General features: G+C 40.1%; 2 protein-coding genes across 2 annotated transcripts in view; both read right to left on the bottom strand.

Annotated features, from left to right (window-relative positions):
* shtn1 (shootin 1) overlaps positions 1-12,537 on the bottom strand; it is a 46,887-nt gene extending 34,350 nt beyond the window's left edge. The window contains 3 exon segments of the mRNA XM_046856583.1: positions 2,610-2,670; positions 4,805-4,857; positions 12,418-12,537. Of these exon segments, the coding sequence (XP_046712539.1) occupies positions 2,610-2,670; positions 4,805-4,857; positions 12,418-12,475 (172 nt within the window). The 5' untranslated portion in view covers positions 12,476-12,537.
* A 1,691-nt stretch (positions 12,538-14,228) lies between these two features.
* The window catches only part of atp6v1ba (ATPase, H+ transporting, lysosomal, V1 subunit B, member a), a 42,284-nt gene continuing 28,543 nt past the window's right edge, over positions 14,229-27,969 (bottom strand). The window contains exons 8-14 of the mRNA XM_046856244.1: positions 27,328-27,425; positions 26,733-26,856; positions 20,639-20,789; positions 19,504-19,586; positions 18,270-18,374; positions 18,014-18,143; positions 14,229-15,134 (exon numbers count right to left, since the gene is read on the bottom strand). Of these exons, the coding sequence (XP_046712200.1) occupies positions 14,983-15,134; positions 18,014-18,143; positions 18,270-18,374; positions 19,504-19,586; positions 20,639-20,789; positions 26,733-26,856; positions 27,328-27,425 (843 nt within the window). The 3' untranslated portion in view covers positions 14,229-14,982. The remainder of the gene's footprint in view (positions 15,135-18,013; positions 18,144-18,269; positions 18,375-19,503; positions 19,587-20,638; positions 20,790-26,732; positions 26,857-27,327; positions 27,426-27,969) is intronic.

The following is a 27,969-nucleotide window of genomic DNA, read 5'->3' as shown; positions in this document are numbered from 1 at the left end:
GTTTTTCCAAGATTAACGCTACAGATTGTATTTGGTTGCTGTTAACTACCATGAGTGAGGGTCTGAAAGTGTCACGGATCGATGGCGTAAAACTTCGGACGAGTCTTTATCTCGTGGGCGTCAGTATCAGTTTGTCGGACATCTTGAAATTATGACAACTGAGATCCTATGGTGTGACATGAGGATCATGTTCGTACAGTCTGACAAGAGACAATTGCAAATAACTATAAAAAAATAGCAAATAATAACAACCCCCTCAACACAGGTTTAAAGGCTAACCAACTGCTGCTCATGCTGCATCACAGGGCAATGTAACATACTCTTAGGAATCTATTTACCCTCTTCTACCTACATGATCTCACAGACTTGCAGGATAAAACCGCTGAGTGGATATATCCCTATTCTTCTACCTATTCTTTGGATACCAATGTCTTTCCTCCGATATGTACTTAAGTAAAAAGTCATTTCCACTACCTGTTTTAGTGTCACGCTGGTAACTGACCTCACATTATATTGATATAAAATAATTAAAAATGTTGTTCTCTAATAAATGTATCCTGAACATCGACCATATAGAACACAAGCAGAGAAAAGATGATGATAATCAGGTGATCAGGAATGTCTCTGTTTTAGTCACGTTTACATCACTGATTCCCTCTGTCTCATCTACGTTAACCCCAGACTTCTTATTACCTTCTGCACTGCTTATTGTGAGCTTTATAAACTAGTCTACATCTGTGGTGTGTGAGAGACAGGAAATGATACACCAGTGGACTGAAAAAGCTGCGCAATGACAAGAAACAGGTTGATATTCTGAAAAACGGCGCAATGAGAAGAAATAAATATTGATCATGTCACCAAATAGATAAAGTCTGGATTAAAAATGTTGGACAGGGGTCACCAACCTTTTTGAAACTAAGAGCTACTTCTTGGGTACCGATTAATGTAAAGGGCTACCTGTTTGATACACACTTCTGAAATAACAAATTTGCTCAATTTATCTTTTATCATATGTTATTATTAATAATAAATGATATTCATCTATGTGAAGACACTGATCGTGTTAATGATTTCTCACAATAATTATCAACAATGATTTAACAAAGTAGGGTACAGCTATTTTTAGAAAAAGGCCCACGGGCGACTCATGTGGTCCCTGCGGGCACCATGTTGGTGACCCCTAATGTAGGAAGTAGAAAGTACAGATATGAGTGTATCAAATGTAACGAGTGAAAGTAAAATCAGTATGAAGTACAGTAACTATGAACCAAATCTGGTTCCTTTTTTAAAGTTTTGATCCTCATGTCATCTCAGGGAGTTTTTCCTTTCCACATTTACCGCAGGTTCAATCACCAGGGACAAACGTACAATTATGAGGAACAAACTTTTATTGCTGCTTGAACTTTCTAAAGCTGTTTTGAGACAATGTGGATTGTTCCAACTGCTCTACAAAAATAAAATACATTAAAATGAATTGAGTCTCCTATTGGCCTGTAGGTAAGCGTAATGAATTTACTGTATGCGATGGACTAAGATCGAGCCGCCCTGTATATATCATCAATAGGGTATGAACTCTTCTTTGGACTTCTAATGATCCAGATTCATGGAAAACAGATTGTGATGAAAATCTAACAGAAAATATTAATAGAATGATGTTAATGAGTCAAACACTGATTGATGTCTAATCAAATTCCAAAACCTTCTTTTCAACTACTTCAAAAGAAATTCCTCAAATAAGGTCACGTGTGTTGTGGCGAGTTCCAGTCTGGAGTCATCATTTATTCCTCTCTAAATGTTCTGCTTGCTGTTAAACTGATGCTGAACTGTATGTTGGTGATCAGTAGATACATCGAGCGCCAATCAGAACGAGTTTAAAACAGAGCGTGCGCTCGATCCTGATTGGTGGCTCGTTGCGGTTGCATGTAGTGAAAGTAAAAAGTCTATACTTCGGTAAAGTACAGATACGTAAAAAGCTACTTAAATACAGTAACGAATTCCATTTACTTCCTTCCTGTCCCCCGCTGTACGATTGTGCACCAAGCACATGCGGCTGGAGAAGTCAGGCGTTCCAGTACTTTTGGACTGACAGCGTATGTATTGTGTAGCAGTGAAAAACTATAGACTTTTTATTAATATGCAAATGAACTGCTCTATACCCCCTTCCCAGCACACGTGTGTTCAAACATAAGGCATAATTACATACATTCATATTCCGTTATGCATTAGGACTTTTCCTTTACTAAATATAGGTCTGAGTTTTGTGTAGGCTGAAACGTGTGTGTCGCCGAGACGTGCCTGAACGACGCCCACAGGAGTGCACTAGACGTGAAGCGCGCTGGTCAAATAAAAGCGCAAGAGCTTTCACGTTCGGTCTGCTGCAGCACTCCTTACTGTTTTATCATTTACTGCGTAATGATGCCTGTACAGTCATTCACATTATCCCTGCTTGTGTGTGTGTGTGTGTGTGTGTGTGTGTGTGTGTGTGCTCCCAGCCAAAGCACTCCTCAAAATAGGCCTCCTTTGGTAATGGATTATTATTTAGATGTGAATTATTTAGTCATGAAATAAACTGAATTAGCGTTGTTTAAAGAGAAGGACGGGAAGCAAACCTCTTTCAAAGTCGTGCAGCTTCTGTAAGGCCTCATCTCTCTCCTGCTTCAGCTGCTTACACTGAAAGAACAGCAGCACAAACGAGTAAACAAACAGATTCATGTGAACATCAGTTTATAGGCCACATGAAGCATATGGTGTTGAAAATCTTTCAGCAGAGCTTCATAGAAATTAAAATCAATACTAAAGCAAATGTTAACAACTAAAACATTTGAGAAGTTATATGGTATTAAAGATTTTGAAGAAGTGAAGTACGTGTGTGAGAAGTCTATGTACGTTCTGATGTGAGAAAAGTGATGCAGAAGTGGGCGGAGTCAGTGTATGGTTTAGAGTGAGATGAGTGATGCAGAAGTGGGTGGAGTCAGCGTATGCTTTGGAGTGAGATGAGTGATGCAGAAGTGGGCGGAGTCAGCATATGCTTTAGAGTGAGATGAGTGATGCAGAAGTGGGTGAAGTCAGCATATGCTTTAGAGTGAGAAGTGATACAGAAGTGGGTGGAGTCAGCGTATGCTTGGAGTGAGATGAGTGATGCAGAAGTGGGCAGAGTCAGCATATGCTTTAGAGTAAGATAAGTGATGCAGAAGTGGGCGGAGTCAGCATATGCTTTAGAGTGAGATAAGTGATGCAGAAGTGGGTGAAGTCAGCGTATGCTTTAGAGTGAGGAGTGATGCAGAAGTGGGTGGAGTCAGCGTATGCTTTAGAGTGAGGAATGATGCAGAAGTGGGTGGAGTCAGTGTATGCTTTGGAGTGAGAGGAGTGATGCAGAAGTGGGCGGAGTCAGCGTATGCTTTATAGTGAGCGGAGTGATGCAGAAGTGGGGGAGTCGGTGTATGCTTTGGAGTGAGAGGAGTGATGCAGAAGTGGGCGGAGTCAGTGTATGCTTTGGAGTGAGAGGAGTGATGCAGAAGTGGGTGGAGTCAGCATATGCTTTAGAGTGAGGAGTGATGCAGAAGTGGGTGGAGTCAGCATATGCTTTAGAGTGAGGAGTGATGCAGAAGTGGGCAGAGTCAGCGTATGGTTTAGAGTGAGGAGTGATGCAGAAGTGGGTGGAGTCAGTGTATGCTTTAGAGTGAGAGGAGTGATGCAGAAGTGGGTGGAGTCAGTGTATGCTTTAGAGTGAGATGAGTGATGCAGAAGTGCGTGGAGTCAGTGTATGCTTTAGAGTGAGAGGAGTGATGCAGAAGTGGGTGGAGTCAGTGTATGCTTTAGAGTGAGAAGTGATGCAGAAGTCGGTGGAGTCAGTGTATGCTTTAGAGTGAGGAGTGATGCAGAAGTGGGGGAGTCGGCGTATGCTTTAGAGTGAGAAGTGATGCAGAAGTGGGTGGAGTCAGTGTATGCTTTAGAGTGAGGAGTGATGCAGAAGTGGGTGGAGTCAGTGTATGCTTTAGAGTAAGGAGTGATGCAGAAGTGGGTGGAGTCAGTGTATGCTTTAGAGTGAGGAGTGATGCAGAAGTGGGTGGAGTCAGTGTATGCTTTAGAGTGAGATGAGTGATGCAGAAGTGGGTGGAGTCAGTGTATGCTTTAGAGTGAGAGGAGTGATGCAGAAGTGGGTGGAGTCAGTGTATGCTTTAGAGTGAGAGGAGTGATGCAGAAGTGGGTGGAGTCAGTGTATGCTTTAGAGTGAGAGGAGTGATGCAGAAGTGGGTGGAGTCAGTGTATGCTTTAGAGTGAGAGGAGTGATGCAGAAGTGGGTGGAGTCAGTGTATGCTTTAGAGTGAGAGGAGTGATGCAGAAGTGGGTGAGTCAGTGTATGCTTTAGAGTGAGAGGAGTGATGCAGAAGTGGGGGAGTCGGCGTATGCTTAAGACTGTTATTGCAAGCTATAATTTAGCTGAATATAAAATTCTGGAGCTGAACAAATAAAAACAGACACAGAGTTACCCATGTTACATACTGCAGAAAGAAAAAAAGGGTGAGATCACTACACCAGTCTAGAGAGAGAAAGAAAGGGGGGGGAAGAAAAAAAGCTTCATTGCGATTAAAGCACCTGATGAAAAGAGAGCATATGCTCACACACAAGTCTTAATTAAACAAGGAATTCGTTCTATTATCAACCATTATAATTGCACACAATCCAGGATTCAGCTTGAACCTGGTCCCGTGTTAATATTTGCCTGAAGATGTTTAAGGTCACCCCAAAGCCCAGCGCCGACATCAGAGTGAGGGGATGTGATGAGAAGGAGACCCACACTTACCTCTTGTCTGGTTTTCTCGTGCTCGTTGCGCAGGCCTTCATAATGCCGGATTGCTGAGGAGAAACAGGGAGTCCAGTAAGCCATCTTTTCCAAAACTGATCATCACACATTCAGCTCATAAAACACAGAGGCAAACCCGCAGCCTCGTGCGTCAGGAAACCAGCTTTTTCATTCTATGTGTAAGTAAAGAAGGATAATGAGGAAATTCCGAGTTCTCGTTCGGATCTGAATCGTTCTGTCTGGGGCCCAAAAAAAAACCCCACGACACACTAATGCGAGTGTCATCGAGTTACACAGGAACACTGCATGACTCTGCGTCTAATACTGAACTTTCTTCATTTAACTGTTGGACAGTTTCCACAGGAACACAGAAGAATCTAAATTTTTTACTGCCGTTTTTATTTCAAATGTAATTGTTTCATTTAGAAAAAGAGGAAATAGGAAAATCCTCCTTGGAGGCTCTTAATCATGAAGACGTAAAAAAGACAAAAAAAAAAAAACAGGAATACTGTTAATTATATAAAATAGAAAAGTTGCTGTGGAACCAGGACCTATCCCAGGAACCCAGGTATGAGAATACACTATAGGTGAGTTGCTCATCCTTCACAGGACATTATTCAGACAGCGGTAATTTAAAGTAACCAATCATCTTTCTTCTTGGATATTCAGAGGAAAATGAGAACCTTAAAGGAACATGGGAAGAACATGAACATCCCCACATTAAGGATATTTGGTGCAATATTTTGTTGTAAACCATTTTGCACAGGAAGTCAGACTCAAATATAATTTAATTATCTCAAATATGTACTGCATACAGTAAAATAAAGAAATAAAAACATAAGTGAACCATTAACTATTCTTTCACCGCACAGGAACTTGTTTAATCCGACACCATCTCAAGACTGGTCTACTGAAGGTACTAGAAGGTCTGCCTCTGAGTTTCAGTGTCTGGAACCTTTGCAGAAAGCAGCCACATGCCTTGTTTTCAACCTTCCAAGGTTCTCAGGTCCTCATTGCTACGCTCCTACCACTGATCCCTCCATCCTCTACCACTACTCCATGCTCCCTCATCCTCTACCACTGTTCCACTGATCCCTCATCCTCTACCACTTTACCAAACTCCCTCAATCATCTAGCAATGCTCCACTGATCCCTCCATCCCCTACCACTTCACCAAACTCCCTCAATCATCTAGCAATGCTCCACTTATCCCTCTATCCTCTACCACTTTACCAAGCTCATTCCATCATCTACCACTGTTCCACTGATCCCTCCATCATCTACCACTTTACAAGCTCATTCCATCATCTACCACTGTTCCACTGATCCTCCATCCTCCATCACTACTCCATGCTCCTTCATCCTCTACCACTGTTCCACTGATCCCTCCATCCTCCATCACTACTCCATGCTCCCTCATCCTCTACCACTGTTCCACTGATCCCTCCATCCTCTACCACTGTTCCACTGCTCCCTCATCCTCTACCACTACCCCATGCTCCCTCCATTCTCTACCACTACTCCATGCTCCCTCCATCCATGCTCCCTCCATCCTCTACCACTACTCCATGCTCCTCCATCCTCTACCACTACTCCATGCTCCTCCATCCTCTACCACTGCTCTATGCTCTCCATCCTCTACCACTGCTCTATGCTCCTCCATCCTCTACCACTGCTCCATGCTCCCTCCATCCTCTACCACTGCTCTATGCTCTCTCCATCCTCTACCACTACTCCATGCTCCCTCCATCCTCTACCACTGCTCTATGCTCTCTCCATCCTCTACCACTACTCCATGCTCCCTCCATCCTCTACCACTACTCCATGCTCCCTCCATCCTCTACCACTACTCTATGCTCCCTCCATCCTCTACCACTACTCTATGCTCCCTCCATCCTCTACCACTTGTTTTAATCTACATTCCTGTCTGTGCACTCCTGAATGCCCCACAATCCCCCGCAGCAGTTAAGTGACCAAATAAGGTAGCCTGAGGCAGAACATTTAGATTCTATCTCTAAAAGATTATTGTAGGTGAATGTCGTAATTCCAGACAAACACGATCCCGTGTGAAAGCGGGCGGAGTTTAGTTTTGGCTGGGATGAAACCCCGCAGACATGCTGGTCACTTTGGGTTAAATGTGAAAACACTAGGTATTGCAGAATACCCATAATTCCACACAGGTATATTAAGTAATAAACTATATCAGTACTTCTATACCTTTATTTGTTATATGAAATGGTCACTGTCTATCTTATGGAATATTTATTGACAGACAGATTTTATAGTACAATATCTTTTCAGGTAGAAGACCCTAAATTCATCCCAAAGGTGTTTAATAGGGTTGCGGTCAGAGCTCTATAGGAGGAGATCTTCCACTCCAATACATGTAAAGCGTTTATTCATCGAGCTGGCTTTGTTCTGCTAGTGTAAGTGAAATGAAAAATCACCTCATAATGTTGGGATATAAAATATAAGTCCAAAAGGTGATTAAAAAGCACATATTTAAAAAGTGACACCAACTGCACAGCTTCTGCATCTCTGCTGGACAGGTGATTGATTCTGCTCACTTGGAAACAGGCTTTCGCTCCTTCTCACAAAGAGTGGGCCAGAAATGTGTTACAACTGTTGAGTCTAATAATAAAAAAAACCCATAGGACTGAATTTGTTGCATTTACTTCGATGCTGATTTTGTTTGTGATTTTATACATATATTAATATATATTGAAATATATTTTAGTGGTGCAACGGATCACAAAACTCACGGCTCAGATCACATTATGGTTTTTGAGCGAGGGTTGTTGCCATTATTGTTCAAATAGAAGGCAACAAAAGTGAGTGCACCCTAAGTGATAACAGCTGTAGGTCATGTAACCGTGTAAAGCTACATGTCCTATTCATCATGTTCATGTTTTTGTCTGCTTGACAGAACCATACAAATTTGTGTAATTTGTATTTGAGCAGTTAACATTTGGTGCTTTGAGGACAATTCTCTCATACTGACCACTGGATGTTCAACATGCACCTCATGGTAAAGAGTCCCTAACGATTTGAGAATTAGAATTGTTGCTCTCCACAAAGACGCCTCGGCTATAAGAAGATCAGCATCACCCTGAAACTGTTACAGTACAGTGTTCAGGGTCATACAGAGGTTTTCCATAACGGGTTCCACTCGGAATAGACCTCACAAAGGTCCATCAAAGAAGTCAAGTCCTCGTGCTGTGCATCAGGTGCAGAAGCTGCTTCAAAAAACAGATGCATGAGTGCTGCAGCAGTGCTTTAGAGGTTGCAGAAGCTGAAGATCTGCTTGTCAGTGCTCAGACCGTACGCCGAACAGTGTAACAAATCGTTTTTTTTCAAGGCTGTCGTCCCAGAAGGCTCTAAAGCCTCTTCTGAAGCTGCTCACAAGAAAACCCACAAACAGTTTGCTGAACACAACCTGTCCAAGAGCATGAATTACTGGAACCATGTCCTGTGGTCTGATGAGATTAAGATTAACTTGTTTGGTTCTGATGATGTCCAGCATGTGAGGAGAAGCAAGAAAACTTTGTCTTTCCTACAGTCATGCATGGTGGTGGCAGCATCATGGTCTGAGGCTGCATGAGTGCTGCTGGTATATACACACACACACACACACACACACACACACACACACACACACACTATTTTAAGGTTGTACCCTTGGGTTGCAGGTTTTGCAGGTAGCCAAACGTATGGAAAATCTGGTATTATTAAAATAATGATTAAATATTAAAGATAGTGTATAATCTCCAAGTCTGAATTTAAACAGAATTAAAATATAAATAGAAGTAGAATTGTGTGACACCGAGCATGTAAGCTGCTTTATACAGAAAGTTAGATGTCTGGACAGTTTCCAGTCTTTACATTTTGCAGTCCTTCTCATGTCTCCTGAAGCATATGATCACTTCACTGGATCCAAAATGGATCATCAGTTCATGTCAAAATAACAAATACTATGAGATTCGTGCCAAAGTTCAAGCAAATTTCTTATACATTATATGACTAAAGGTTGTGTACCTCAGACCTTCTCACTGATCATATCACATTCCAGAGTAATTCCTGTCTTGTGATTCGTAATCATTCATCTACAAGAGCATTACTGACATCAGGTACTAATGTGTAAATGAGGAGTTTTGGGCTTCAGTCAACCCAGTGTTATTCCAAAAAATCATCGCAAAGGTTTTTAGTGAGGTCAAAGTCAGGGTTTTGTGCAGAACACTGGAGTTCTTCACTCAATACACAACCTTAAAACGCCATGTAAATCTTTATTTTCAAGCAGCTGGATTTGAGCCCAGAAACACCATCATGCTGGGACAAGTCTGGGTCTCTTAGTTTCAGTGAAGGGAAATTGTAATGCTAAAGAATCGTTACTTTCCAGCATCTATAAGCAACAAACTTTGGTCTAAACTTCTACATTCTAGAAAGCAACTTTATAACCACTTCACCTCTGTAACGCTGCTTTATGACAATTGATTGATAAAAGAACAAAACAAAGACGGCTGAACTGAACTGATTTCGATTGATGTCGATCTATTCTTCTGAAGTGTATAAACAGACGACACGATAATGGATTTAATGAAATGTGGATCGTCGGTTTTGGACATGGCACACACTTTGCACATTGGCATTGAAGCCAAATAAATAAGTTCATTAATCAATTTAAATAAATAAATCATTAAAGAAAAAAATAAGGGTTGTACAAAATTCCGAGAGATTCGCATAAACACTTCACAGATACTTCCGAGCTGCCGTCAACAATACAGACGGAAACAGGAATTGTTGGCGACTCATGCGATGTTTAGGGAAGTCACATAGATCCTTCCATCAAACTTTATGGAAAAGAAAAAAAAAGGAAGAAAAAAAAAGAACTACGGATCTGAACAAAGAGTTCCATAGAGCATGATGAATTCAAGTGTTCAGCTAATGAACTATTCTTAGTTAAGAAAGGAAGTGTGTGTGTGTGTGTGTGTGTGTGTGTGTGTGTGTGTGTCTACTGGAGATTATTGCACCTCAGTACACTCTGTGCTTATACAGTGTACTGAACTTCTCCAATACTACCGAATTCCAGAAGTACGCAGCACACGCAGAGCTGCACTTTGTACTTCAGATCAGGTGCTCAGCCCTAATCCTGGACATCTTACTGTTATTCCTGCTCTACACACACACACACACACACACACACACACACGTTCTCAACCTGGATCTTGTAGAAACCAGTGTCCTGCACCATTTAGAGGGTTTCTACAGGTTTCACCAAGCCGAATTTAAGACTTTTTAGGACCGATTTCACATCAAATACGTTTTTAGCGACTGACTTTAACCGAACCCTAAATCCAATTTTTTTCAAACCAGGTAAACTTGCACTTCCCCATAGCTGAAAAATAAAATCCGATTTGCGTCTGTGAGAGACTGTGAGAGACAATCCGAGAGACTCGCACCAATAACAAAGCTGATTGGCTGCTGGTCTCATTTGTAGTCGTAATACAGCGAAATATATTTGTACAAGCGAAAGAAAGTAACTGTAACACCACAAAAACTAACAAACAAACATTCTAAAGTGCTGCATCAGCATTACAATCAGCGTACAGGTTTTGTTACATAAACATCAAAATGAAGACGCGTTTGAAATGATTTAAGATCAGAACAGCGAATATAAAGCCTAAACATTTACATTCTTTTATTTAAAAAAAAAAACTTTGTTTTTAAGACCCCACAGAAACCTGGTTTACTATTATCCTTTCTCTGACACACTCAAATAATATACAACATCAAATGTGTGTGTGTGTGTTATAAAGTGGGAATAATAGCAGTGTGTGTGTGTGTGTTATAATGTGGGAATAATAGCAGTGTGTGTGTTATAAAGTAGGAATGATAGCAGTGTGTGTGTGTGTGTGTGTGTGTGTGTGTGTGTGTGTGTGTGTGTGTTATAAAGTAGGAATAATAGCAGTGTGTGTGTGTGTGTGTTATAATGTGGGAATAATAGCAGTGTGTGTGTTATAAAGTAGGAATGATAGCAGTGTGTGTGTGTGTGTGTGTGTGTGTGTGTGTGTGTGTGTGTGTTATAAAGTAGGAATAATAGCAGTGTGTGTGTGTGTGTGTGTGTGTTATAAAGTAGGAATAATAGCAGTGTGTGTGTGTGTGTGTGTTATAATGTGGGAATAATAGCAGTGTGTGTGTTATAAAGTAGGAATGATAGCAGTGTGTGTGTGTGTGTGTTATAAAGTAGGAATAATAGCAGTGTGTGTGTGTGTGTGTGTGTGTTATAATGTGGAATAATAGCAGTGTGTGTGTTATAAAGTAGGAATGATAGCAGTGTGTGTGTGTGTGTGTGTGTGTTATAATGTGGAATAATAGCAGTGTGTGTTATAAAGTAGGAATATAGCAGTGTGTGTGTGTGTGTGTGTGTGTGTTATAAAGTAGGAATAATAGCAGTGTGTGTGTGTGTGTGTGTGTTATAAAGTAGGAATAATAGCAGTATGTGTGTGTGTGTGTGTGTGTGTGTGTGTTATAAAGTAGGAATAATAGCAGTGTGTGTGTGTGTGTGTGTGTGTGTTATAAAGTAGGAATAATAGCAGTGTGTGTGTGTGTGTGTGTGTGTGTGTGTGTGTGTGTGTGTGTGTGTGTTATAATGTGGAATAATAGCAGTGTGTGTGTGTTATAAAGTAGGAATGATAGCAGTGTGTGTGTGTGTGTGTGTGTTATAAAGTAGGAATGATAGCAGTGTGTGTTATAAAGTAGGAATAATAGCAGTGTGTGTGTGTGTGTGTGTGTGTTATAAAGTAGGAATAATAGTGTGTGTGTGTGTGTGTGTGTGTGTGTGTGTGTGTGTGTGTGTGTTATAAAGTAGGAATAATAGCAGTGTGTGTGTGTGTGTGTGTGTGTGTGTTATAATGTGGGAATAATAGCAGTGTGTGTGTGTGTGTGTGTGTGTGTAAGAGAGAGAACATGAATAATAGCAAGATGTGTAGGACACAGGTTTCTTCAAAAATTAGAGTTGGAATCCTGAAGGTAAGGGTGTGTGTGTGTGTGTGTGTGTGAGAGAGAGAGAGAGAGAGAACAGAAATAACAGTTAGATGTGTAGGACACTGGGTTTCTGCAGGATTAGGGTTGGGAACCTGAAAGTGTAAGTAAATGTGTGTGTGTGTGTGTGTGTGTGTGAGTGAGTGAGTGAACATGAATAACAGTGAGATCTGTAAGACATCGTGTGTCTGCAGTAACAGGGTTGGGAACCTGAAAGTGTAAGTAAGTGTGTGTGTGTGTGTGTGTGTGTGTGAGAACCTGATTTAAGGTACAAAGTGCAACTCTTCCTCCTACTTCCGGTGAGGTTTGTATTAAAGGAAAAATCCACTAAAGTAAATAATATGAATATAAAGCACACTGACTAGTATGTTGTTTATCCCAGACTGACCCAAGAAAATGATATTTTTTTGTCCAAAAACCTTCACTGATTGTTATTTTAATTTAAAAGCGTTCTCTAGTTTGGGAAACGGTGGAAAAGGTGGGAAGTCTGATTCCAGGTGCAGGTGAACGCACAGTTATTTTATTTATTTTCATTTCTACTTATTTCTCTAAAAGGCGTATCTAAATCATCTCACCTTGGTCTGACAGCACTGATATCGTCCTCATTTGGGTTTCTTCCTCAGTCGTCGCCATTGAAGCGGAAAAGAAAAAGTCCAAGTTACCTGAGTTTTCACGGGACCCTCGCGCGCGCGAACCCGGAAGTGACCTGGGACGCACCTGGTGGAGGCGGAAAACACAGCTTCCTTCACTGCTGATCATAAAGTGATTAAATACTGTGCAGTAAAGTAGAACTTTTTCAGATCTTCATCTGGATAAAAGTTCACCTAATTCTGATCTTCACACTCAGGTGCTTTATATTTGTCACATTATTGCACAGAGAAATTCTTTCTTTTCATATCCCAGTGATAAGAAAAAGCTATGAACAATGATACAGCACATCTAGAGTTAAGGGCCTACTCAAGGGCCCAAAAGTGGCAGCTTGGAAATACTGGAGTTTAAACCACCCAACCTCCTGATCAGTAACCCAGAGCCTTAACCATTGCGCTCTTATATCTATACATCTTGATTTAAACAGATGTGACCATGTGATATGGAGAATGTAAACTGTTTTCAACAGTTGACCGAATTCTTTCTCACATATCCCAGCAATCCTAAAAATCTGCATTCAGATATGACCGAGCTTTAAGAGCCTTGCTAAAGGGCTCAAGAGTAGCAGATTGTGCAACACCAGAGCTTTAACTCCCAACCTTCCAATACGTAACCCAAAGTCTTAAAACAGCTGGCGGTAAAGCAGCCTTTTATAAGTGGTCTCTAAAACCAGATGTGTGAATCCAGTGCTGATTTTGTTCATGATTTTCTCTTTAATGTATGTAAACACCTCATTTTTTGGTGTTTCTCTGGTTGCTTTTCCTTTATATATTGCTAAATACATAATGCTAATACAGGAGGGCAAATGGTGCGAGTTTTGTAGGAAACATCTGGAAAAACATCTGGAAAATCAGATTATTAAAATTAAAAATGAAAGAAATTGAAGACTGTAAATTGATCTCCAAGTCTTGATTTAAATAGAGGTGATTTTAAATGGATCGTCAGTTCAAGGAAAATACAGAAAGATTCCTGCGAATTTTAAGCAGATTTTAATTTTTGTATAAATTACACCAATCGGGAATAACTTTATGACCTGCCTAATATCGTGGTGCTCGCTTTTTTCCTTTACCTTCCGTTTTCAACCCGTGATTTACTGCTGCTTTACCATACGCTTTTCGGCGTTTTTGTATTTAATTTATGCGCATATCATTTGATTATTAAAAAGAATTAATTATATATTCTAGATCAGGGGTCACCAACGCAGGCCTTCTCTAAAAATAGCTGTTTCCTACTTTGTTAAATTATTGTTGCTAATTATTATGAGAAATCATTAACATGATCAGTGTCTTCATATAGATGATCATTAATTATTAATAATAACATAATAAAAGGTAAATTAAGCTAATTTTTTATTTCAGATCAAACTGAAAACTGTGTGTATCAAACTGGTAGTCCTTCACATTAATCCGTACCCAAGAAGTAGCTCTCAGTTTCAAAAAGGTTGGTGACCCCTGTTCTAGATGCTTATATCTTCACAGCTGAACAACATTTCTGGGTTTTTTTTAAAACACAAATTGTCACACTACGTTGTATTATATTTTGTCGATTTTTCTAACCATGGTTGTAAACTTGCCATCTGCAATTATCATTAAAGAACAATACAAATGTTGATTTACACAAATTGCTTCACCTTGCATACTCAAATGCTGTAGTTTGTTTATTTTTTTTTTTTACAGTAAGAAACAACCCAGTATGAGTGAATTTGTTCAAAGGAGATGCACTCAAAGGAGACATGGTGTCAGGAGAATAATTATAATTTAATAATTTTTTTAATCAACACAAATAGAACATTTGCATATAATTGAAATCTGGGCATGACCTCAAAAAAGGGGAATGTTCAAATGTGTAGACTGCACCACAAACCCCCCCTCACAAAAATACATGAAAAAAAAAGAAAAAAAAAAAAAAAGGAAGTTATAATGCAGAGTCCAGAGTGGTTCTCGGTTATACGTTTTAACTGAACCGCCAACTTTACCGTTCAATCGTCAAGTTCAACCGCAAACACGCCGCATTGTACTGCGTTATTCCTTACTGTACATCGCATGCGAACGTCTCGGAGGAATTTTATTGCTTTACAGGAATGTTAATAAACACGTGATGAAATGGAACGGCGTAATGGAGTACACTGTTCTTCCCTTTTCTGCTCGGGAGGTTTTTAATCGGGATGAAATTAAGGTCCAGCATTTGCATTACCTGATTCAAAGGGCTGCTTACATCGTAAAAGAAAAAAAAAAAAACACACACGTACGCAAACATGTACTACAGTCGGTGACGGACAAAACCGCACACACAAAAAAACAAACAGAAGAAAAACACTTTGAGAGCACAGAGTAACACTTTAGACGCAGGGCCATAATGTTCATTATTAACATTTTGTGCCGAGTTCAACATCAGGCCCCTGTGTTTAAAGCATTACTCTGAACTCAGGAGTAAAAGTACACACAGATGCTGGAGGTAAAGAGGTCACATGACACCCCCCCAGTCTTTAAGGGTTAGGAGGTGCCTTGGCGTGCGGCGGACTCTCTCGGGTAAAACTCGGCCAGAGTGCTCTGAGGGATTCGCTTCAGCATCTCTTTGGGGAAAATACGCAGCAGCTGCCAGCCGATATCGAGAGTCTCAAACACTGTGCGGTTGTCGTAAGGGCCTGGAGAGGGAACAGACAGAGGATTGTGTTAATGTTTATCGCCTTCACGTGTGTGTGTGTGTGTGTGTGTGTGTGTGTGTGTGTACTCCATCCGTAACATGAGTCACATTAAGTTGCTTGAAGTTCCTCTCATTGTTCATGTATTTTTGATGAACTGTTTCAGCATAGTAACTCAAAAATGATGACTTTCTCAGACAGATGTGGTTCTTCCACAAAAACGTTAGCAGGAACCTAGAGGCACTGGTTTGTATAGGAAGTCTTCAGATGTGATAGCGTTACATTTTCCCTTCACTTGAACTAGGAATACACAAACCTGTTCCAGCGTGGCAATGCCAGCTTCATAAAGATATGCTTTACATGGGTTGTTCAACTCTATTCAACACCTTTGGGATGAATATGAACGCTGACTGCACCCCAGGCCTCTTCACCTTCTCACCTACATCACTACCTGACTTTACTAACACCCTTGTGGCTGAATAAACTCCAAAATCTAGTGGAGCATCTTCCCAGAAGAGTGGAGGTTATTATAACAGCAAATGGGGACTAAATGTGGAATGGGATGCTCAAAAAGCACATACCGATCTTATTCAGGTGACCCCAAACTTTTGTCCATATAGTGATAATACTGATTAAGTAAAAAATCTAAAAAAACACATAATGCATCTTTTGCCCACTTTGAATAATTAACAGACTAGCCCATATCGCCACCAAACGTGCTAAAATCAATCCTGTCACCAATATCACCTTCAACCTCGACATCAACCGAACCAAGCCATCAACAACCAGGTCACCATCGATTGTAAAAACTACAGAGGCCACACCTTCTTTAGTGCCACTCACACAGAAGCCACACCTTCACTCAGACTGAATGCTACAGAGGTCGCACCTCACTAGGATTGACAACCACAGAGGCCACACCTCCTTTACTGTAACACACAGAGGCCACATCTCATTTACTGTAACACACACAGAGGCCACACCTCCTTCACTGTAACACAGAGGCCACACCTTCACTGTAACACACATACACAGAGGCCACACTTCCTTTACTGTAACACACAGAGGTCAAACCTCCTTTACTGTAACACACAGAGGCCACACTAACACACACACACACACACACAGGCCACACCTCCTTCATGGTAACATGCGCACAAGGCCACACCTTTACTAACACACACACACACACACACACACACCACCTCCTTTATTAAAACAAGCATAAGGGCCACACCTTCATTGGACTGAAATGCCACAGAGGCCACACCTCCTTTATTTAAACAAGTACAGAGGCAATACCTCAACTTGGACTGAGATGCCACTGAGGCCACACCCCTTTTAATAGCACTGGGGTCATATATCCTGCAAAAGAACTGGCAGGCACAGAACCTCCTTCACTGCGACTAACAGACACACAAAAGCAAACTCACTTAATAATGTTTGATATCGCAGTACATTAGTAATAATAATAAACAAAAAAGTATATTTATTATTGATTCAGAAGCTGCATCCCATCTCCTGCCTGATTCTGCTCCATTGAAAGGCAACACATCTGTATTGTAAATATTGAGACTGGTAGATCTTTCTGAACCTAGAAAAGTAACTTGTCACCCATTAAGGTCAGAAATTCTTTAAACCCCATTCAGACTCGATTCATAGCTTTTTCATGGAACCTAAATAATGTCTATTACCTGTAGCATTACAGGGCTTGTGAGGCTTCACAAAGGCTCCTCATCCTGGATCAATATAAACCGTCACCTCAGCAAGGAGGCAAAAGTGGAGCTGGAGAGTGAAAAGGCTTCGGCTTTACAGAGAAATGGAGCGGGCAGGAAAGCGCACTGTATTCTTTAGTGCTTTAGACCAGGTTGACCTAAATAATGGTGTAAATACACTATGCACTGAACCCTGAGCTTAACATAAACCTGAGCGCACACACACACACACACACACACACACACACACACACACACACACACACACACACACACACACACACACACTAACTGGATTTATATGCAGGGGGTTCTTAAGGTTCAGTTCTGCTGCATGTTGCTTTTACCAATTGGGCCAATTCAGCATTTTAAATGGGTGTATAACAGCAGAGAAAGCAGTGCAGGAACAAAGCCACCAGATGATATTCTAAGCACAAGAATAGCATCCGCCATGCTGACGGAGCATTTCCTTTCGTGTAGTTTTTGCAACAAAATATTTCTACAGAGCATTTATCCAGGTTCACAATAGTTTTCCTGCCTCAAGACTACCTCAAAATGTATATGAAATCATTTGGTGGTTCTATCCAAAGTTGTTTACAAATAAAATAAAAAAAAAGACTACAATGACGACCTAAGAGGTTTGTTAAATCCATAGATCTCCAAAGAGGGGGTTATGGTACGTTATGGGAAGCCAAAAAGTCCATAACAGAGGAAACATGATTGTAAAAAACAAATAAATAAATAAATAAAAAGCCCAATAGCTTCAATTATATGTTAAAATGAGTCCTGGCTGCAGTGATGATGTGTTAAATGAGAAAGCATTCAATCTAATTTAGGTTTGATCTGAATCAAGCTGTCATCTCAGCTCATGCTACAAATACCTCTCCAGAGAAGCTCATTTGTGGAAGAAAAACAACATTGATTTGGTCTTGTAGTGGTTCCTTTCCATTAATGCAGCTGAGAAGTAAGTAGGCTGACGAATCGTACACACCACAATATAATAATAATAAAAAGTATACAAAATAGAAGTAAGTAATAAAGTGGCTCTTATATGAATTTCAATGATCATTAAAGAGCTTCCAGTTTACTCGGTACTCAAACTGCTCTTGTACCCATGTCTAAATTTCACCTTTTTTAATTTGGAGTAAGTGTATTTTTTTTAAATACCTTGAGCAATAAAGTTCTTCTCGAACTTCTGCAGGAACTCCAAATAAAGCAGATCGTCTGGGGTCAAAGCTTCTTCTCCTACCACGGCCTTCATCGCCTGCACGTCTTTACCGATAGCGTAGCAGGCGTACTGAGGGGGAGGGAAAAAACAAAAGGGGACCAGAACAAAATCTTATATCAGCAAAGGTCATTTACTGTATATCAGCACAGTATCAGTAGTAGTAAAAATATTTTATCTCATCCGTATTTCACTGACCAGCTGGTTAGAGACATCCGAGTGGTCCTTGCGGGTCATTCCCTCCCCAATGGCAGACTTCATCAGACGTGATAAGGAGGGCAGGACGTTGATTGGAGGATACACCTTTGGAAAAATCAAACGAGGTGAATGTTTTTTGAGAAGAAATCAGAAGGTCTCGGATGAGGTCATTATAATTCAGTAGCGCAACACATGGACGTTTTTGGGGGACATTTTGTTTTGCTGGTGCTGTGCAACACATATCTTCTATAATCAGTATTATACCCCAGTATAGGGAGGTGGTAGTGTAGTGTTTGAGAAATTGGACTTTGGATTCGTAGGTCATGGGATCAAATCTCAGCCACATCAAGCCGCCACTCATGGGCCCCTAAGCAAGGCCCTTAAACCCATAGCTGTTCAGCTGTATGAATGCAGGTTGCTCTGGATAAGGGTGTCTGATAAAAATGTAAAAAAAAAAAAAAAACCTGCAGAATTCTTGATTCATTCATGTTTATTCATCTTCTATTACAGCAGGTTATAGAGACAGGTTTCTATTAATGAACTTGTTAAAGTATTATAGTTGCTATAGCAACAACCTCCATAAGGACTTAGAGATTTATAAAAAAAAAAAAATTATAATATAATTATAATAAAATAAAAAAATTATAATAAAATAAAAAATATGATATATATAAAATAAATTATATATATATATATATATATATATATATATATATATATATATATATATATATATATATATATATATACACATTTATCAAATTTATTCCCCTGCACTTTCTCCAATGCCAGCAAACTAGCCAATTTAATTAATTAAACTCAATTAAATTTTCTAACCCAGGGAAAGTCTTTATGACAGAAAGCTACTTACTGTAATTATTGTCTTAAAATTAATTAAAAGAAAGAAAAAGGGAAAAAAAAAAAAAGTTTAATAAATAAAAGGAGGTATGACTGATGAACTTGTTTCATGGACATTCCCACAAAAGTTTGGTCATTGTTTATAGTCATATTCCTGAAAATACACTCCCAAGAGTTTAATTTTTATATATCGATAAATACATAAGCAAATATATTTCGACTCAAGCGCATACACAGTATACAAAAGAATCTAAAATGTCGGACCATTTAAAACAGCAAGAAGAGTAATATATGCGATATGAATGGATTGAAACGTATGAACCTGTTAAACAAAATATGGTCATTGTTTATCGTCATTTTCTTGTAAGAATCTCACCTGTCTGTTGTGCAGCTGCCTGTCCACATAGACCTGACCCTCTGTGATGTAACCAGTCAGATCAGGAATGGGATGAGTGATGTCTAAAAGAGACAGACAATAATAAATCGATAAGGTAAAAAAAATAAAAATAAAAATGAAATAAAGAAATAAAAATACTAAAGCGCAGACTTAAATTGCATGCATGTTCTGAGACAATCGAGTAGCTCTGGAGGCACATGGTGGCACGATATACATCTGTTTTCACAACATATTGATTTCCGACCCGGGGAGGTGCAATGTTTACAGAACTATAATAACCATTCCAGCACCTGGCCATTCTCGGAGGAGCGGTCTACACTAAAAGGCTGTGATTTTTTTTTTTTTTTGGTGGTGGTGGTATGACAGGGGTATATAATAGAGACAGAGAGGTTTCTAATATAGCTATAATAGGGGACACCCATTCAGAAACGCATGCTGATCTTTTACAAGGATGTTTCTATAGTAACCGAAGAAATGGAGAACGTTAATCTGTCTTTTTCTTTTTTTGTGCGAGCACCAGATCGATAGAGAAGCATCACCTCGCTGGCAAACCGCTCTGCCGGGAGCATGTGAGGCTTCAGCAACACCTGCGGTGAAGCTAAAGTTGAAGGCTGGGGGTAATTTCGCCTTTATTGCCGCACATTTGATTACTGATTGGCCAGTTGAATGTGCTGTTTGGGTGGGGGTGGGGTGTTAGGGTAGCGGGACGGAGTGTGTCTGTGTGTATGTATTTCAGGGTCAGAATCTCTGACGTATGCTATTATATTACCAAATAATTGCAGGAAGTTTGTAGCTACTGTATCTCATACACCGAACCGCATTCGATTCGCAGCGATTTATTAAAAACTGCAATTCCAAAACAGAGCAATGTTGATCACTTGTACATTTAATTTTCATTTTAATTGACAAATTTGATATTGTAGAAAACCGAATGTATGGAAACAAATCTTTTTTAATACTCAGTGTTCTATTTGCCATAATAACAATCCAGACCTGGAAATCATTCAAAACAAATTTCATACCTTTTCATACTTTTCCAAAATGTGTAGAAATCCCACCTTAGGCATGCTGTGTGTGTGTGTGTGTGTGTGTGTGTGTGTGTGTGTGTGTGTACCGTCATTAGGCATGGTGAGGATGGGAATCTGCGTGATTGATCCATTTCTGCCTTCCACTCTGCCGGCTCGCTCGTAGATTGTCGCCAGATCGGTGTACATGTAACCAGGGAAACCACGACGGCCTGGCACCTCCTCACGAGCAGCAGACACCTACACACAATTGTCCATTGTATGCGTTAATTACGAGGACAGATCGTGTAGACTAATTGTATAAACATGTAATAAGCAAGTGTAATTCTATGGTCATACACAGACACGTTAAACAGAAGAATTAAATAAACAAAAGACAGAAATATTATCAAGGGGGATAAAAATGTGTATTTTAACGAACATTCTGCACAACGAGGTCATATTTAGGTAGAATATGGAAAGGTTCAGTAAAAAAAAAAAAAAAGGGGTTGGCTGCTGTTCACACTTTGAATGTTAAATAAATCCATCACGGTTTGCTGGATAATATTTTTGCATTCCAATGAATGGACGACTTGTTACAAGTGTGAAAGCGTGACCTTCGGCGACTGTGCGATGGCGCAGATGTCTGCGAAGGTCAGCCTTCAATAGAGCCCGTACTCCACTTTCGGTGGTGTTTTGGTCTATAACCACTCGAATACATCCAGTGGCATTAGCGTTTAACTTATTTCCCTATTCAGTAAACTTAAATAATACGCCATGATTAGCCTTTATGAACGGTTTTCCTCTTGAAAAACTTGCACTGAATGAACACCCATTAAAACAGAGCGACTTCAAGTAGCCAGCAATCTCACTATAAGGCGAGTTCTTTAAGATCTTTCAGACTCATTAGATATTCGAAATCGTATTTTTCAAAGCAGACCTCGTGATCAACAGGGTTCAATCCGAGGGCCGGTTGCCTTTTTACAATTTTATTTTGCCGGTTTACCACTGTTCCTTCCTTGGAGCACTTTTGATAGATTCTGACCACTGCATACCAGGGACATCCCACAAGAGCTGCAGTTGTGGAGATGCTCTAACCCAGACGTTTACACATCACAACTTGTCAAACTCAAACTCGCTCAAATCCTTATGCTCATCCATTTTTCCTGCTTCTAACTCGTCAACTTTGAAGACCAAATGTTTACTTGCTGCCTAATAAATATATACGATACGAATGTCCTTATATACACTAACCATCAACATACATATTAGCAACTAATCGACTTGGCCGTAAAACTGTTCTTTATCGGACAGTTAAGAACAGGGATATTACCCATACTCGCCCTTCCATATTGGCCCCCTGATGCCAATGCCGTACCACACTTAGGCACCTTTGTTGCATTTGGTGACCTTTTATGCTTAGGTACCAAGTGAGCCAATCTTTATAACACAAGTTTGCAGACACCAGACTATAAGATTGGCTTGTGCTTTTTCAACATGACCACATTTAGCCCTGTTTGAAAAAGCGCCACTTGTCTGGGAAGATGTGTTTGTAGAGATTAGTGCGAGATTCATTCAACCATAAGATTGTTAGTGAAGTCAGGTACTGATGTAGGTGGGGGGGTGCAGTCAGCATTCACATTCATGTTAAATAGGGTTGAGATCACAGCTCCATTCCAACCCATATAAAGCGCATCTTCATGAAGCTCACCATGCTGGAAAAGGTTCAAATCTCCTAGTTCAAGTGAAGGAAAATGTAATGCTACTGCATCCAAAGACGTGTTTTAGAAGTGTGTGCCTCCAGATTTGTGGAGAAGAACCACATACTGTATGGCTGGCAGCCAGAAAGAAAGACCATGACACAGAGCCCCTGGAGAACAGAGTTTAAGGGCCTCACCCAAGGGGCCAAGAGTGGCAGCTTGGCAATTCTGGGGCTCGAACCCCTGACTTCCGAACAGTAACCCGAGCCTTAACTCTAAACACTGAGCTCAAACATCCCAATACATTTGTCTATTTACCCTCCATACCTCCGTCTGAAATCTATTTTTATTCCTATTCACTGCATAACTTGGATAATCTTACATTTCTTCCCAGGGAGTAAAACCTGCCCCCTTGAAGTCGCCTATTCATTCTGCCCTACACATTACGGAACATAATGAACGCGCTAGCTAGTGCTCAAGTGAAGAAAGAGTTCAGAAAATGCATGACTGCTTAAGTGAAGCATGTTGATTTAAAAAAATACAAATAAAAACACATTGCATTCTCACACACACACACACACACACACACACACACACACACACACACACACGTACTGGCAAACGCTTAGTTGTGTTTAGGTGTTTGAAAAGGCATCAAGAGCTCTTCTTTATTTCCGCCAATCAGTCTCGCACTTAACCGTGTTTAAGTTGAGCGCACGGCTATTAACACAAGTGCGACGTCTCAGCAGTCGCACGTGCGCTTAACGGTGTGTACATAACATCAGATATAACGGTATATACAGTACAGCCGGTATTGTTGGACCCAACATCTTCCAAGGTTACAGTGGTACGCTGGCGGGAGGCCGCGCTTTCACGAGCATCTCAACTATTTGGAATGTGCATTGTGAATTTAGCACAGTTCGATATGAAAAAAAAATTAATAAATAATAAAAAAAAACGTGATGGGCTACAAAAACGATTATAACCGACTTAAAAGAGAAAGAAAAGAAAATACTTCTATTCAAAACACTCTTTCAGTGAGCATCAAATGATAATTGCGTTAAGGTATTTCCATGAGGCCGAGGAATGTTTTAACCTTTATATAGAGTGGAAGGAATGTTTCATACTCTTTATTCCCCCTCTCCTCTTGTGTGACTCTGTACTCATGCTTTCCACTTCCATGAGGAAATTACCGCCGCCTGTTTAGACCGCGCTTGCTCCTCGCGAATGCTTGTCATTGCGGCGGCTCTCGAGCAGACTGAGAGCGTTCGTGGGCTAAATGCGATATTGCATGTTTATGGAGTGGCAGATGTTTTTCAAATCCCTCCATTATGAGTCCTCGAGTCAGACTGTCTCGCACCAGGCTTAGAGGAAACCCTACACCGTACTTAAAACTACTCACGACGTCAAGAGTCAGACACGGAGGATTTGTTACAAGGTAGACGTGATCTCTGCACTCCGAGCGCAATCCGATATTCGCCGTCAGCATATGCACGACATGCTAATACAAAACGCCGTAATCCCTTTGACTTTTCGGTTACTGTTGTGATACACTTTTCTGCTTCTCCTCGGTTTCGTTTCTATAGAAAAATAAATAAAAAAACAAGTCAAAAAAATTCTCACGCCAGCCTTGATATGTTTGTTAGGCTGGTAAAGAGAAATATAAACGTCCTGTGGAAGAATATTATCTACTTTGTTTTTTTGTTTGTTAAAAAAATAAAAAAAGTAAAAAAATAACACTACATACCAAAAAAGTACTGGGACACCAGACTTTTCCAGCTATTTGAGCTTCTTCCCCAAATTATTTACCACAAAGTTGCCCTAATGTTTAAATTTAGAGACTTTGACATATGCAACGAAATTAGTTTGGTAGCTCTGAGAGACCAGCAGCAATAAAAAAAGTAAGAATAAACAGAAGCTAATTGCACTAAGGTATAATATGACATGTATATGTACAATGAAAGATATGTGGGTTGGAGTGGAAGATCTCCTGCTATAGAGCTCCAACCACTGTTGAACACCTTTGGGATGAATGTGTATATCAGTACCCGACTGCTACCATCCTTGTGGCTGAATGAATCTTACACACACCTCCACTCCAAAAAAAAAAAAACGTCCTTGGTCGTAACTTGGTACATCTATAATCTGTGTTATAGGTGCTAATAAGCCTATAGATGTTTATTTACAGCCTGTACCTCTGAACAGCACATCTTAACAGTGATAAAACTATCATGGATGGACATTCGGCACCAAAGAGATTCTGATTCGAGTCTGGTTTTTCTCAAGGTTTCTCTCTCATACCATCTCAAAGAGTTTTTTTTTCTTGCCACTGTCACCACTGGCACAATCATTAAGGATAAACTTATAGGCACCAACATATACATTCACACTTTTATAACCTTTTTATCTCTGTAAATCTACTTTGGGACAATATCCTTTGATAAAAACTGCTACACAAATAAAACTGAATTGATCGGGAACCAAGCGAATGTGGCATGTGCGGTGAAAAAAGCGTGGGCCTCTTGAATAAATTTACTAGCGGTGGACAGTAAGGAAGTAAATGGGATTTGTTACTGTACTGAAGTAGATTTTTCACTGTAACTGTACTTTACTGAAAAATTTCCATTTGGGGAGACTTTTACTTCACTACATTTAAAATTTCATTATTTTTACTCAACATTTCGCAAAATGAGTCGTACCTTTTTATTTATCAGCGGATAAAAACGTAACTGGTCAAACGTGCTGTTGACTTGTATTGATTGGCGCTTGTTGCATCTACTGATCACCAACGTACAGTTCAGCATCAGCGAACAGAACATTTAGAGAGGAATAAATGATGAAGAAACTCCAGACTCGAACTCGCCACAACACACGTGACCTGATTTGTGCGATTTTTTTTTTTTTTTTAAGTAGTTGAAAAGAAGGTTTTGGGGTCATGATCATTTGAATAGAAATCAATCAGTGTTTGAGTCATTATCATCATTCTATTAATAGATCAGTGTGTTAAGAGTCGCATTGAGTCTTTTCACATAAACTGAGTTGAATCTTGTGACAAAAATGATAACAGGAACTTTATAGCCATAATAAATCGTAGTACTTTGGGTACTTAAGTACATTTAAAAGGCACACACTGGTACTTTTACTCAAGTGAAAGTTTAAAGGGACACTTTTAACTCTAGTCATATATTCTAGTGCATCTCTACTTTAACTCACCTACATGGTTTGTGTACTTCATCCACCACTGTCAACTACTACTAGTTTATAAATTAGACTACATCTGTCTTCTAAAATGCTAAAATCACATGTTTCTAATGCATCGATTGCGGACGCGACATTTCATTACATCATACAGGTAGTTTAAAGATCTTTGATCAATGACTTTAGTCAAAAATGTCTGGGTGCATGTCTATTAATGCTTTAATTTATATCGACCAGCTAGAAGACGACGTTTAAGTGTTCAGTCACAGCAGTTCCAAGACCACAAGACCTGAGGAAAATGCAAGCAGGTGGAGTCAGGAAGTGATGTAGTTGAGGTGAGGAGGCCTCTAATAGGAGTCAGCATTCACATTTATGCCAATAGGGTTGAGTGTCAGAGCTCTAATTCAAGCCACTCGAGATCTTCATGAAGATGGCTTTGTGCACCGGAACACTTTTGGGTCTCCTAGTTCAAATTTCATGCTGCTGCATCCAAAGACCTCATATACAATTGGGGTAACAGTTCAGGGAAGAACCTCATATGTCTGGAAAATTCGGATATCCCAAAAGGTTTGCATACGTTATCGAAATAAATGTAGTGGAGTAATAAAAGAGGACATTATGAATTAAAATGGAGTGAAGTAAAAATACTTTTTAGTAGAATATACTTAAGAACAGTAATGAAGTACAAAATACTTTGTTATTGGACAAAAAAAATATATTTAAACGTAAAGTTTTTTCCTATAGGAAAAAGTATACAGTTGCTGAGGAAATCCGTCTGGAAAAAAAGGATTTCCGGTACCGGAAAATTTTACATTTTTGAATATGTTTACTTTTGGAAAGTCACTCTGGATCATTAACGTCTACCAAATGCTGTAAATGGCATTTTATAGAAACTTCCTATTCACAGAAAAAATCAGATGAAAATGTTCCCCGCTTGAGGAACATTTGTTAAAACTGATGTCAGTTCAAAAGCTGACATCAGGAAATGATCTTTGGATGACACTGTTTGAAAAATTTCATGAACAGCCTTTTAGAAGCTAAAAATACAAACACGGTTTTAATTTTATCATAGTGATGTCAATTTCTTCAGTTTGATTTGTCACAATGTGTATATTTTTTTAATTCTTAAAAAAAAAAAAAAAAAAAAATCAAGTTTACAATTGTTGATATGCTAACAGTTTCTATAAGGGGACATTTCTGGAAGCAGTAATGTCTCCGCTATGCATACACAATTTTTGCACCTCAAGCTGAGCATTTTAATCTGAAAATAAAAAGTTCTGGTAAGTGGCGGTGTCTAGTCTCTCACCTCTCTCAGAGCCTCTGCGTAGGAGCTCATGTCTGTCAGGATGACCAGCACGTGCTTCTCACACTGATAGGCCAGATACTCGGCTGAGGTCAGAGCCAGTCGGGGGGTGATAATGCGCTCAATCCTGATGGGAGAATGCCAAACGTTAGACTGCACAGCATTAACTTCTATGGAAGCCAGTGATACAATTCACTCAGACTGATCAGCTTCAATGGGATGTGCGATCATTTTTAATTTTTTTCCATGCAATCACATTACAGGTAGTCCCCGAGTTTAGATGGTTCGACTTAACGTTTTTCAGGTGGCATTTTAGTTTTTGTAAGATACGTTGTGATGCTGCCAGGATGTTTGCATCTTCAGAATTGTTTGGTGTTTCAAAGCCTGATTTTAGCACGTCTTTCTCTTTTTTTTAATCGCCATCACCGGACACTGAAACGGAGAGCGTCTGACGCCCCCTCCATTCGTGAACTTGTGCTCGTCTGCTGTCACGCATCCAGATATACATGCGGTCATCGGGACGCATCCCCATCGTAACCCGGGGACTAAAACAAGCTCTATGTTACAGATCTGTGGCTGAAATGAAAGTCTGTCTCACGTGGGATCGTTGGCCAGATTGAGAAACAAGCAGACGTTGTCCATGGATCCGTTCTCCTCGAAATCCGACTTGAAGAAACGGGCAGTCTCCATGTTGACCTGAAAGAGATGTGCCATTCGATTACGAAACCCGGAAACAACGATGAGTACCATGAGATTGATTGCGTTTTTTTCATTTCCTGTTTGTAGGATTTCCACCCTTTTTTCTACACGCCCATACCTTAAACCTTCTCGCACTATTCAAATAAGCCCCTGCACAAGGTAATTTCCTGCTGGAGGAAAATAGGAACCTTTCTGGAAACGGGTTTAACACTTCAGCCGGCCTGAGCATGAAATCGGGGTATAGTGTTACACGTGCTGAATGCAGGCCGCATTAAGCGCAAACACCCAAATCAGGAGCAAAAGCCCAGGTCAGTGACATTACTCACTCAGGTTAATGGAAGCTCTTCACACCTCAATGTGCAGGTGAACGGGACACCTGACCCGTCTAATGCCTCTCACAGAGGACAGACTGTGCCCAATGAGGCGACAGTAACACATGTTTAGAGGTGGGGGTGTGGGAGGTTAAGGGAGGGTTAATGCAGGGAATTAAAGTCACATGGCTGGACAAACACAGTTTTTTTTTCCCCAGTCTGTGTCTAGA

This window comes from Silurus meridionalis, chromosome 8 (assembly GCF_014805685.1).
Source record: "Silurus meridionalis isolate SWU-2019-XX chromosome 8, ASM1480568v1, whole genome shotgun sequence".
Lineage (NCBI taxonomy): Eukaryota > Metazoa > Chordata > Actinopteri > Siluriformes > Siluridae > Silurus > Silurus meridionalis.
This window is presented reverse-complemented; position numbering and strand designations above follow the sequence as displayed.